We start from the raw sequence: 14,198 nt of genomic DNA, 5'->3' as shown, positions 1-14,198 counted from the left end.
AAGAATGAGTAAAGATTGCAGCACTCGCACCCTTTCTTTCTTGCTCTGCTTCACTCCCTCTCTTTCTCTCGCCCTGCCTAATTAGCGAAGTGTGATGTGGTTGTAGTTAGAAACCTCTACTGCACTAGACTGGAAGTCACATGCTTCCTGGAAACTTTGCATAAAGCTTCTTATTCACAGCAGAGCTGATGAACCTTCACAAACAGGACAGACAGACAGATGGAGTATCACATCTTCTCCACATGCACTGTGGACCGAAAAGTGTTCATAAACTTAAGCAACACTTGAAAATATCTGAATTTCATTGCATTTGATAAGAAAATATGAAATACAGTTCCATTAACTTTATACACAGCATACTTTTCAAGCGAAAACGGTGCACATAAAGTTGGTTGGATTATAATACAATAGATATACTGCTGAAAATGAAGATAAAACATATTGTGTGGCTTTGTGTTGGTGAAACATTATTGGAATTGAAGAGAAGTAACTTTTAATACATCCTATAAAAAAAAATTGGTTGGTGAAGTGTGTGTTTGCATAGAGCTGGTTGAGTTAGCGAAAATGAAGAAAACGTTTAAAGGGGTCATATGATGCGATTTCAAGTGTTCCTTTCTCTTTGGAGTGTTACAAGCTGTTTGTGAATAGATAAGATCCCTAAAGTTGCAAAGACTAAAGTCTCAAACCCAAAGAGATATTCTTTATAAAAGTCATCCACGCCCTCCTAAAACGGCTCGTTCTAACACGCCCCCACATGTCTACGTCACTGTGTGGGAAGATTACACACTTGAGGTATTTGGCCAATCACAACGCACTGGATAGCTGGCCAATTAGAGCACACCTCGCTTTTCAGAACAATGAGCTTTGTAAAAATCGACACGTTTCAGAAAGGCGGGGCAGACAGGAGCAACAATAATGTACGGTATGTGGAAAATAAATTGTTTTTTTAACCTTAAACCGCATAAACACATTTCATTACACAAAATACACAAAATAATGTTCTTTTTTAGCAACGTCATATGAGCCCTTTAATATATCCACTAAAAATCAACAGTTAATTAAGTAATTCAGCAGAAATTATGTTTAGAGCCCAAATATTTTTTGGGCCACTATAATATCTATTTAGCCCTTGGAGTTAAATTTAACTCTATCTGAATTAAATTTAACTCTATCTGAGTTGAATTAACACTGCCAAGTTTGCTGTGTAGCAATCTTGGCAGACAGCATCCCGACCGCCTGTGTGTGTTTGAGTGTGACATTGAGATACAGAGAGAGGCAGAGTGATGGCTCTCATCTCTAGACTCAGTAGTGCTGTTTACTGAGTGAAGCGTCAGTATTCCTATTGCTCATGATCTGAACAAACCCATAACAGAAGTGTTCAACTTCATTGCATAACTCATGTGCTGTTTGTGCTACAGACATGAATGATTTCTCATAAACACGCGGCTTGTTGACGTGGTCTTTTCATAGCAACAACTCAGATCACACTAGCAACCACATAGCAACATGCTAAAAACACTCCAAACATATTAGCAACCGCACAGCCATAGCATTGCGGTGGCGGGTTTTACAAGGGGAAGCACTGCTCAAGTTTTCTTTAGAAAATGTATGGAAATATTTAATTTAAAATATTTTATTTTATTATTTTATTTTTACCATTTATTTATTTCATTATTTTTTATGCATTTTATTTGTTTAATATTTCATAGTAATAACTCAGAACACTCTAGCAACCATATAGCAACATTTTAAAATAAAATCAAATAGAATAAGGACCACTCAAGCCTTCCTCAGAAAATGTATTGTAAAAATATTTTTTATTCATTTTTAATTGTATTTATTTATTTGTTATTTTATTTTATTTGTTTAATAATACTTTCATAGAAACAAGCAACATTTTCAATAATAAAATAAAATAAGGACCACTCAAGGTTTCTTCAGAAAATGTATGAAAATATTTTTATTTAAAAGTTTTATTTTATTGTATTATTTTTATTTTATTTGTTTAATAATACTTTCATAGTAGGAACCACACAACAACATTTCAAATCAAATCAAATAAGGAAAATAAGCACTCAAGCTTTCCTCAGCAAATGTGTGGAAATTATTTTATTTTATTTTATTTTATTTTATTTTATTTTATAGAATGCAAGCATTAAAGCCTCAGAAAATATGAAAAGATTTTATTAAAAAATATTTTTATATTTTTTGTTTTTATTTCCTTTTCTTTTATTATTTTATTGTTTTACACTACTTTTTAATTCTACTTATATTTTGTTTAATAATACTTTGCACTTTGTTTAATTTACACGTTTGCTATTATTACTTTTATTTGACTTATTTTGCAGTTATCCACAGTTTTGTTATGCCAGTAATAAGTTGAATGAAACTGAATTTGAAATGGAATTGACAGACAGAGAAAGGCAGAGAGAGCAAGAGAGTGTGAGAGAGAGAGCGAGAGAGAGAGAGAGAGTGTGTGAGAAAGAGAGAGAGAGAGAGAGAGAGAGAGAGAGAGAGGTGCTTCCCCTTCTGCTGTGGAGTATTTCAGCAGGTGCGCTGATACACTCTACCACTTAAGCTCAAAAATTCCACCTGACTTCACCCTCCTCATTACCATAAGATCAACACCAGCAGAATTTTTTAAGCAGCAGATTTTTAAGCAGCAGATTTTCATAAACGCCGTCAATGACAGATCTCCCACCAGAAGTCCGCTGACAATCCAGTGGCGCCAAAAACAGTGCCGTTACTGTCAGTGATGCAAATGACGCCCAGTGCCAAGCAGTGAAAGCAGAGCTCCACACATACAGATCCTTCCCCAAAATGACACATAAATTTAAACAAAACTGGCCTCAGGGTTTCTCGCTTTCCTCAGCAAGAGAAACTGTGTGATTTCTGAGCTGGAGATTGTTTTGAATGTGATGATGGAGGATGAAACAGAACCTTATTAGCTGTGTTTGCTAAGGCAAGCATCACCATTAATATTGTTCATACCGCTCAGTCAGAAGAGGACATGTGTTCTAGTAACTTTCTAAGCAATAACACAGATAAAACAGCATGTCAGTGTTTGAATATTTCACAAGAACTACGTTTATGATATTATATGACCTGCATCTTTTATGCAGCTAAAAAGCTTCCTATTGATCATAATTGCATGGGTAAAACAGTACATTCTTTTTAAATTTCTCCTTTTGTGTCTCATGAATAAAGAAATTATCAAAATGAGGATGAGTAAATGATAAATTGTCATGCTTGAGAAAAATATTTCTTTAATTGCTGGCTTTAAGTTAAAAAACTAAATCAAGGTGATTCCAAGCTTGCAGTGCTGCAGTGAAAACCAGCAGCGCGTCATTCTGTAGGTTTTAGTCCAGTAATGCGCAGTGATCTGTTTGGGAAAGTCGCTTGCATCTTTACCTAACACATTTGTTTGTTCCCCGTTAACGCCTAATCTTCTGCAGTCATCGCGTATGCTGGGCAGCGTGTGTGAGTAAGATGAGAAGCCACAGAGATGTGAATGGATATTTTGCTGTTGTGTTGCGCTTACTGGATACGCCACCTACACACAGACACACACACACACACACACACACACACACATCAAGAGTCAGTCAGAGCTTCTTCTCAAGGCCTTGCACTGAATTCTGATAGATCACTAGACAGACAACATCCACAGATGCTCATCTGAGCACTCGTTCCCTTCAGATCTGTTCCTGACACATTCTACACGCTCATCATAGAAATGCAAACACTAGCGTTCAAAAATTAGGGCTCAGTGAGATTTCTGTTTTGAAAAAAATGTATACTTTTGTTTAGCAAGGATACATTCAGGTGATCAAAAGTGGCAGTAAAGACTTTTATAATGTTAAAAAATATTTCTATTTTAAATAAATGCTGTTCTATTAAACTTTCTATTCACCAATGAATCTTAAAGTATCATTGAAATAATATGTATAGTTGTTATATTTAATGTTTTTTAATGTGAAACAACTAAAAGCGAGGTTGTGAGTGTGGGATGTACAGTATACAGTAAGTTGTACTGAGGTCAATTTTCTGGAGTTTTTTTTTTTTCACTGGAATTATAAGGGTAATTTCAATATTTTGTTAACTTAGCAATCAGCACCAACTAGGCAGACCAACACAACTGACTGAACAGTTTGTCTTCTGTTCCTCACAGGCAGAGTGGCAAGAGTTTTGATTTGTTATTAAAACTCATGCATGAGTAAACATTAAATAGAAGTGTTCAGAAACCTTTTGAATCGAGCTGAGGAAGCAAAGCCTTAGAATATCAGTCATGTATCAGAGCTGAGCGCTTACCCACAATTCCCAGTGACTCCCAATGCTTTTCCAGCAGCATGGGCACATGGGATGGAGATGTTCTGCAGACAGAAGAAATATATATTTTTATATATATATATATATATATACACACACACACACACACATACACACACACACACACACAGTGGAGATCAAAATTAGAGACCCTACAATTTCCTAAATTTCAAGGACACTGCTTAATCCTATTTGAAGTTATCCTAACAGGAGTAGAAGGGCATTTCTTTAAGCATATTTCATAAATTAACTGTATTCTGTAGCACAGTATAAAAAACTTATAGGAGATATTTGAAAAAAAAAAAAAAACTATGATCAAAATTAAAGGCTTACACCAAATACACAAAATAATGTTATTTTTAGCAACGTCATATGACCCCTTTAAGTGAAGTGAAGTGACGTGTGGCTAAGTATGGTGACCCATATTCAGAATTTGTGCTCTGCATTTAACCCATCCAACTGCACACACACAGTAGTGAACACACACCCGGAGCAGTTGGCAGTCATATTGCTGCAGCACCCGGGGAGCAGTTGGGGGTTCGGTGCCTTGCTCAAGGGTCTCACCTCAGTCGTAGTATTGAGGGTGGAAGAGAGCGCTGTACATTCACTCCCCCACAGACAATTCCTGCCGGACCTGAGACTCGAACCCGCAACCTTCGGGTTAAAATTAGAGAACACTTACAGACACCTCCAAGTTATTGGTGTTAATCTGGCACCTGGTGCAAATTTCCTTAATTATATGACAATTAACTGGTAGCATTCCTCCAATTTTCACTGAGATTGCAAGATGGCGGGCCACTTTAAGGTGACTGAAACCCTGTGACAGGAGGTTGTCCAGATGAACCCTGTTGAAAAAAACAGCATATACTGGTTAGGTATGTTTTGAAGCATGCTGGTTTGAACTGGTTTAAGCTGGTCCTTAGTTGGTCATGAGCAACTAGCTCCTGCCCAGCACCAGCTCAGTACCAACTTATAACCAAACTGGAGCTCATTGAGTGTTTACATTCACTATTGTACAAATGAAATATAGTCTTATAACTGCTGGTGCCTGCTTAAAATACTGAAATATTCAAATATTTCCTACTGAAATACTGAAAAATAAAATGATTAAGTAAACAAATAAATACGAAACTGCTGAAATATAAAAAACTGAAATATTAAATATGAAATATAAATACTAAAAATATGAAATATTAAATTACTGATTAACAAAACAATAAATATACAAAAAAATTAAATATTCAAAACAATAAAATGCAAAAAGCTGAAATATTGCAGATGACATGGTAAAACAGACAGACAAACAAACAAGTAAACAAACAAACGAACAAATAAATAAGAAAACTGAAATATTAATTACAAATATATTTACATTTTAAAATACCGAATTAAGGAATAATCTTCTGAAATAATGAAAATTAAAATTGAAAAAATGAAATATTCAAGTACTTATGCTGAAATATAATAATTAAGACACTGAAATATGAAAAAATAATTTAAATAGTAAATACAAAAAAAATTGACATAATTAAATATTAAATTATTGAATAACCTACCAAAATAATGAACATTAAAATACAAAAAAATGGAAAATTGAAACACTGACATGAGGAAGGAAGGAAAAACAGTGTCATACAGTATATTGAATTAATGAATAACTGAATAACCTGAGTTTAAAAAAATAATCTAATAAAAAGAACTGAATAACCAACTGAAGTAATGAAACATAAAATTAAAAAAAAATGGAATACTGAAAACCTGACCTGCATAAATAAATAAATAAATAAATAAGGAAGCTATGAAATATGAATAAATAAAACAAAAATAATACAGAATCATACAGAATAAATGATTGGATAAACGAATAACCTACTGAAATACTGAAAAAATGCAAACAAATTAAATATTGAAATACATAAGCAAATACTGAACACTGGATTTCTGTGCTGTTAGGTCATTGCGGTCGCTCTCATGAGTGATTTGGAGCTGTTTGTGTTCAGATCTGCCTGTTGAAATCTCACAGTTCTTGAGGTAGGACTCAATGGCACCCTACCAACATTTTTTTTTTCTCCCTCAAGCGCTTGGAGAAACAGAGTGGAGAGCAGATTCTGACAACCGCCCACGTGAGAAACATGTTCTGCCAAAAAGACGCATTTTTAAAAGGCTGGAACTGTTGAGCAGAAGGTCAGACATTTGATCAAAGCAGCTTTCAGAGCGAGAAAGTCTGAAGCCAGACCTCAAGAAAGCTGATCAACCCAATTCTGACATGACAAAAAGTACTAAAGACAGAAAATGAACAAACAACAAGCAACCCACTCAAGCCGGCTTTCAGCTGTTTTCATTATAAATTACATAGCAGCTCTAAAACACAAATTAATTGACATGTACAAACACATGAATGTCACTGCATTCGACTTTTCAAATCAAACATTTCGCAAATGATAAACCAATAGATTTACTATTCAGAATGAAGAGAACAAAAGTTTTTTGACATAATCCGAATCCATGTTTGGTCAAATATTCATGTCTTGAGTGTCCAAATACATTTTGAGGTCATTGTACTATGTAGGATAGTGGAAAACTGTATCAAAATGACAAAATTCTGAAAGAAAAAACAACAGGATCAATGGAAACCATAGCTGTAAGTCAATGGAAACCTCAGTGGAAATAACCTGGTTTTGTCAAGTTCATTTCTATGTGACAACATTTAATTTCCACAAACAGAGTTTACTGAAAAAACAAAAACAGTGAAAGGGAAAAAAAGAAAGAAAGTTGTGTAAGAGTGATGCAAGCATAACATTTGTAATGTAAAAATCAACCATCCGTATATAATATATTGGGGGGGCGGGGGGTGTTCTAATATAAAGCTTTAATGTTCTTGGCACCACAGTCATGTATTGTACAGTGTTACAGTTAAGGGTGCTTGATGTCGTATTTTTCCTGTATAGTAGCTATTTTGTGACATTGTGTGTGTTGTTTCAAGAAAATTACAATCAAGAGATTAAAAATAATAATAATAACATATTAATGATATAAATAATAATATAAAAATAATTAATATTATATTATAATAATAAAACAATACAAAATAATTATTCATCTTTTAAATTAATATAAAAAATTACATTTTAAAATAATATAAAATATTAATAATATTGAAAAATAACAATAAAAATAATATTAAAAATAATCGTTTACAAAGAATATCAAAAATAAATATTTTAAAATAATATAAAAATATAAATACATATTTTGAAATATAAACAATACAATTTTTAAAAATAATATCGAAAAATAATCAATACTTTAAAATAATATTTAAAAATATTTTATTAAATTAAATTAATTACATTCAATTAATATTTTAAAATACAAAAATTATAAATCAATAAGAATTCCAGTAATAAAAAATAATATTTGTAAAAATATTATAAAATAAATAAATCATATTTTAAAATGATATACAAATAAATAAATAAATAAAAATTAAATAAATAAATAAAAGAAAGGAAGAATGAAAGAAAAATTAAAGAATGATTGAATACATTAACGAAGGAATGAATGCATGAGTCATGTTGTATTTGAAAAATAGGCTTTATTTTAATGTGGCTTTACATAACAAAGAAACATTATTTGGTAACAAAAGTGGCCGTTCAACAGACACCCTAAAGATAAAAACACATACAAGTCACCATATCATGTGATGGCACAATAAAAATTTACATACAATAGACATAACATTCAATAGACTATGTCAATGCAACTGTAAACAATCAGTCCATGGAGACGCCAGCGTCAGTGAACAGTTTATCAGACAGCGCCGTCTGCAGGCCGCTGGACGAATCACGCACTTCATTCAGATCAACTGAGAGACTCCACACCTGCAGCTTTATGACCACGTGTCAAACGTCTGTGAGCTTTTTGCATGATCTCAGGGATGTTTGTTTGCCGTCCACACAAATCACCTCCCCTTTTTCTTCATGCTGAATTTGACACGGACAATAAACGTCCTGCGGTTTCATCTTCATCTAGCATCCCAACAGCGTCTGTTCTCCTCTCGGCTCGGTGTTTCTGGTGTGGTGTTCAGTCGGACTGCTCGGATCGCTGGTCGCTCTCGGTGCTTTTCACGCTGTCTGTGCGGACGATGCAGGTGGGCCGGTGGAGGTTGAGCATCACGATCAGCTGCTGCCGCTCAGATTTCAGCTCCTCGATCTGAGACTTCAGCTCCGAGTTCAGCGTCTCCAACCGTTCGGACTCCTAGAGGAGCAACCAGACAGCTTTTGGTTCATTATAATGCCTCAACAGACACATTTATTAAGTTGTTGAGACAAAAAAAAACACTTAGATTTTTCAGTCACACTATTTTACAGTGTTCATGTTACTGGTTATTTAGAAAACTAACTACAGAGTAATACTAATGAACAATGTGAGCTTGATGTACATTTTTTGAGCTGCTTGTACTTATGTTATATTATGTTACAATATTACTGGGTAGTTGTTATATACATTTTTTAAATGTAATAATTTAATTTTTAAAAGCACAAATATTTCATGTAATATTATAAGGAATTATATCAAAAATCGCACGCATAATAATTATACGAATATCAGATTTAAACAATTTTTTTTTTTACATAAAATGACATTTAAAAAATTAAATGACATTATAATAACGTTTTTACCTTCACTAGTTCATTTTAAATTGTTCTATGATGTGACATTCATTTTTAAAAGCACAAAAATCCCATGTAATCTCAGTTAATATCATAAAAAAAGAAAACATAAATAATTTCATAAAAATGGCATGCATAATAATTACACAAGTATAATTTTTTTAATAAGATGACGTTTTAACCCTCACTAGTTTTTTTTTTTTAAATAGTTTTGCAATGTGACATTCATTTTAAAAAGTAATATTTAAATATTCCATCTTAACTCTCAATTAATATAATGAAAAAATGTAAAAAAAAAACAAAAAACATTAACATGGCATACGTAATTACACAAATATCAGATTTTAATAAAATGTCATTTTAAATAGTTTTTAAAATATATATATTTTTAAGTCAATTTTAAATAGTTCTTCAATGTGACAAATTAATTATTAAAAGCACAAATATTCCATGTAATCGTTAAATCAATATCATAATTTTTTTTTTTTAAATGGCATGCATAAATATTACATAAGCATCAGAATTTTTAGATAAAAGAAATATAAGATAACTTTTAGATGAATAACACCATGCCACACCACAGTCACCTATAGTCATTAATAATAGTAACAAGTAATATGTGAAACAAGAACACTGTAAAATAAAGTTTTACTCCTTTGTTTTTCTTTCCCCTCAGTGACTCTGATAGTAAATCCTCAAAAGGGCTATTTTCTAACTCACCTTCTGGAGAAGGTCGGTTCTTTCCTTCCTTCTGTTTCGACAGCGAGCAGCTGCAACTTTATTTTTCTCTCGCCTTCTTTTCTTGCGTTCTTCATCGTCATCTGACTGTGGACAGAAAGTTCAAATGTGTTTGTTTAAATATTTGCATATTCATTTATACATATTGAAATTACACTAAAGTGTTTACATGGTTCTAAATCCCCAATTTTTCAGATGCATTGAAAAGTGTGTCATTTCTAATTGTTTTATAGTTATTATAATGCACAATATTTTTATAGTGATATGGAAGTCCATTATAATCACCCTAAGCAGGACAAATAAGACAAATAAGCAGATGCACAAAAATGATTGTGTCCACCAGGTGTCAGTCTTGACCAGGCAGAAAAGTGCTCACAAACAAAAGAACATTGGTTTCACTTTCTCAAACTGTTGCACATATGTTGTTAACTAAAGAAACGATCTGCATTTTAACATGCAATCTGTGTTTTGAATTGCCAGATGCAATCAGAACCTGGCCTTTAATGTCTGTAGGTGTTAAATGTCATGTTTTGTTCTCACCTCACCCTGGCTGACGTCGAACGGTCTCTTGGCCTGTCTGTTCAGGATGAGAGGAGACAGAACTGCACCGAGGCTGTAGAGCTCTGCTAGTTTGAGATGGTCTGTCAGGGTGGTGGCAGGAATGCCAGCCAGAGGACCGACGCTGGGCAGAGAACCGGCCGTCATCAACGGATCAGGGATTTGACCAGGCATCATTGCTGCTTCAGAAAGAAACAGAGAGATGTCAGTGTTTCTGTTGATCATGCGCAAAGTTTTAAAGCGCATTTACAGATACAAGCGCAACTGCATGTGCAATTAGCATTAATTGTGCTGTGCTGAAAATCCTAATGTGGTTGCAGGTCAAAAACGACCAGCCTTTCAAAAAATTGCTTGTAAATCTCTCATTATGCTAGATTATCACCAAGCCTTGGATTGTCAACTTGTTTTCTTTCAAGGTTTTTCTATCATAGGTTTTGTGTTTCTTTTTGGAACTGACTGATCGTAGGCCTAACTGATCTGAGCTTATGCACCTCAGTTTCTGAGTGAAAACCCGTGCTAACTGAAAGAAAACAAGCTGATAAAAGGATTGAATGCAATATTTATATAGTACACATATATAAATAATATATGCTATAATTTATAAGCATTCATAAGCAATTTCTTGTATAGGCCAGTCATTTCTGACAAGAAGATGGCAAAAAAAGTACAAAAATTATCACATTTTTATTTTTTAGGAGGTTTGTTATATCCTGTTTAAGCAAAGTCGGTAGCTTTTAGTCCAATGCGATAACATTAAAGGGTTAGCTCACCCAAAAATGAAAATTCTGTTATTAATTACTCACCCTCGTGTTGTTCCAAACGTTCATCTTCGGAACACAATTTAAGATATTTTTGATGAAATCTGAGGGCTCTCTGACCCTCCCATAGACAGCAAGGTAACTACCACGTTCAAGGTCCAGAAAAGTACCAAGATGGTCGACAAAGTAGTCCGTGTGACATCAGTGGTTCAACTGTAAAGTTATGAAGCTACGAGAATACTTTTTTGCGCAAAGAAAACAAAAATAATGACTTTATTCCACATTTTCGTCTCTACTGCGTCACTTTGGACGCGCGTTCACGACAGTACCATGACGCGAGTGTGTGGCGGCGCTGACCCAGATCCGGCGTGATGATGTGACGCAGTAGAGATGAAAATGTGGAATAAAGTCGTTATTTTTGTTTTCTTTGTGCAAAAAAAGTATTCTCGTAACTTCGTAACTTTACAGTTGAACCACTGATGTCACACGGACTACTTTGTCGATCATCTTGGTACTTTTCTGGACCTTGAACGTGGTAGTTACCTTGCTGTCTATGGGAGGGTCAGAGAGAGAAAACAAAAATAACGACTTTATTCCACATTTTCGTCTCTACTGCGTCACTTTGGACGCGCGTTCACGACAGTACCATGACGCGAGTGTGTGGCGGCGCTGACCCAGATCCGGCGTGATGATGTGACGCAGTAGAGATGAAAATGTGGAATAAAGTCATTATTTTTGTTTTCTTTGCGCAAAAAAGTATTCTCGTAGCTTCATAACTTTACAGTTGAACCACTGATGTCACACGGACTACTTTGTCGATCATCTTGGTACTTTTCTGGACCTTGAACGTGGTAGTTACCTTGCTGTCTATGGGAGGGTCAGAGAGCCCTCAGATTTCATCAAAAATATCTTAAATTGTGTTCGAAGATGAACGAAGGTCTTACGGGTTTGGAACAACACGAAGGTGAGTAATTAATGACAGAATTTTCATTTTTGGGTGAACTAACCCTTTAACTAGCATTTTCACTAAAAGCTTTTAACAAGTTTAAGAAAAGTTTTTGCTTTGGAATAAGTTTAATAAGGACTGGTAGTTCAACATGCATATTGTCTCCAGTGGAAAGCCACAGAGAATAATGAAGTTTCCATGAAAGGAACACGAACTCTGTAAATGTGCATCTGCTTTTCACAGAGTTATAGGGGAACTTCAAGATTCCCAAGAGCACAAACAACACCTACGCATGTTAAAACTGAGGCTTAAAACAGCTAGTGAATTGTCGGCAAAGGCCATTACAAGATTATGTAACAACAATCAAACATGTTTCTGTCCTGAAAAACTCCTGAAGCCATTTGCAGCAGCTTCTGGCTACATTCTTCACAGTTCTTCAGAAAAACTCATATTTTACTGATGTGGAGATATCTAATATGTTTTTTGCAACATATCTGCATGGTGACTTTTAGCATTTAGCATTTCTTTTTGCATTTGTATTTGACAACAGAGTCAAACACTTTTCAACATAAAGAAACAATTAGGATGAATTCACATTTATGTATAAAAGTATATTTCAGGTGCTGTAACTGCTTAGTATTTAAAAAAAAAAGTTTTAGGTGTTGTGCAGTTGAATTTAATCATCCTATAGTGTGACAAATTCATTTTAAAAGTACAAATATAACATGTTAAAATATTAATTAAAAAAATGCATTTATAAAAACACATGCATATGAAAAGTTGTTGTATAACTGTAGGACCAGCTTATAATACTCTGACTGACACTATGGAGCCATTCAAATCAGGGGTCTCAAACTTTAAGAGTCAAGTGCCCAACCCTGGCTGGAACCCGATATTAAAAAGCTAGATAACTTTCTTTAATAATTTTAACAAATATTGCCATAATGCGTAATAGATCATTAATGTATCAAATGTAAAAAGACTCTAATGGACCCCTGGTTGAAAACACCGGGCTCAATAATACAGTTAAAGTACAGTACACAATGTACTTTAGTGTGCAGTAAATAACCGGGCAGTGATGCATGGATATAATTAAATGAATCTCTAGGTTTAATTTCATCTCACTCTCAATGCAGTTCTCTCTCTCTATATATATAAATATGAATTCATCTGAAGTGCTACAGTTACTGAACCCGCATGTTCGAGCTATAAAACAGACGCGCCTGATGTCTAATTCAACTCTTTTTCTTCTGTGATTAAAGTGTAAATGCATTGTCATACAAGCAAAATAAAGCACTTACTCGTTAGGTGCGGTTGCTCGTCCGTTCAGCTCGTTTGTGTGTTTGCTCCCGTTGCATCGGCGCGTTTATGTATCGCTGAGCGCTGTGGAATGAGGAACTCTCCGCGGCGTGACGCCAGCAGACGTTTATAAAAAGAAGAGCGAATGAGCGCTAGGCTCCGCCCCTTAGCAACCAAACAACACAACACAGTGGCGCGGGACTCCCTGCGAGAAGCCACAGGCTCGGGATATCCCATCAAAACATCAAAACATATACAACTCAAAATGATGAGCTCATGTGTTTATCTTTCTATAATGAAGCTTCAGGAAAACTTTCAGTACTCGACCCACGAAAAAAAACAATCAAATTGCGCAAGACATCTGTAAAATGTTTGAAAAATTAATTCTATTATCTGTAAAACATTATTTGTTAGATATCTACATTATTACATTTGTTTATAGGCTACACCGACAAAATTATTTTACAAACTTGTAAATAAACAAAGACTATATCCCTGCTGGAAAAAAAGAAAGAAAAGATAAAACCAGCCTATTGGTTGACTGGTTTGAGCTGGTTTGAGTCGGTCTCCCAGTCTGGGTGAGCTGGTTTGAGCCGGTCTCCCAGTCTGGGTGAACTGGTTTTAGCTGGTTTGAGCCGGTCCCCCAGTCTGGGTGAGCTGGTTTTAGCTGGTTTGAGCCGGTCTCCCAGTCTGGGTGAACTGGTTTTAGCTGGTTTGAGCCGGTCCCCCAGTCTGGGTGAGCTGGTTTTAGCTGGTTTGAGCCGGTCTCCCAGTCTGGGTGAACTGGTTTTAGCTGGTTTGAGCCGGTCCCCCAGTCTGGGTGAGCTGGTTTTAGCTGGTTTGAGCCGGTCTCCCAGTCTGGGTGAACTGGTTTTAGCTGGTTTGAGCCGGTCCCCC

At 34.9% G+C, this 14,198-nt stretch overlaps 1 protein-coding gene across 2 annotated transcripts; it reads right to left on the bottom strand.

Annotated features, from left to right (window-relative positions):
• Positions 1-7,923: 7,923 nt before the first annotated feature.
• On the bottom strand, positions 7,924-13,407 carry LOC107697198 (jun dimerization protein 2-like). Of its 2 annotated transcripts, none has more exons than XM_016497877.1 (4): positions 13,304-13,407; positions 10,281-10,477; positions 9,723-9,827; positions 7,924-8,586 (listed from the first exon to the last, which is right to left on the bottom strand). In XM_016497877.1, the coding sequence occupies exons 2-4, from the start codon at positions 10,473-10,475 to the stop codon at positions 8,413-8,415; spliced, it is 474 nt and encodes a 157-aa protein (XP_016353363.1). In that variant the 5' UTR covers positions 10,476-10,477; positions 13,304-13,407; the 3' UTR covers positions 7,924-8,412. The 2 variants fall into 2 exon arrangements, with proteins under 2 accessions (XP_016353363.1, XP_016353361.1); XM_016497875.1 differs by having other exon boundaries at positions 10,281-10,480; positions 13,304-13,406.
• Between the last annotated feature and the right edge of the window lie 791 nt (positions 13,408-14,198).

The sequence above is a fragment of the Sinocyclocheilus anshuiensis genome, unplaced genomic scaffold (assembly GCF_001515605.1).
Source record: "Sinocyclocheilus anshuiensis isolate Anshui unplaced genomic scaffold, SAMN03320099.WGS_v1.1 scaffold38, whole genome shotgun sequence".
Lineage (NCBI taxonomy): Eukaryota > Metazoa > Chordata > Actinopteri > Cypriniformes > Cyprinidae > Sinocyclocheilus > Sinocyclocheilus anshuiensis.
Note: the sequence above shows the minus strand (reverse complement) of the source record. Positions and strands in the feature narration are given on the sequence as shown.

Coding starts and splice junctions, on each gene's coding strand:
- LOC107697198 (XM_016497877.1), bottom strand. CDS start 10,475: ATGATGCCTGGTCAAATCCCTGATCCGTTGATGACGGCCGGTTCTCTG. Junction 9,828..10,280: donor TCGACGTCAGCCAGGGTGAG/GTGAGAACAAAA, acceptor TTCTGTCCACAG/TCAGATGACGATGAAGAACG. Junction 8,587..9,722: donor GAACCGACCTTCTCCAGAAG/GTGAGTTAGAAA, acceptor TTGCTCCTCTAG/GAGTCCGAACGGTTGGAGAC.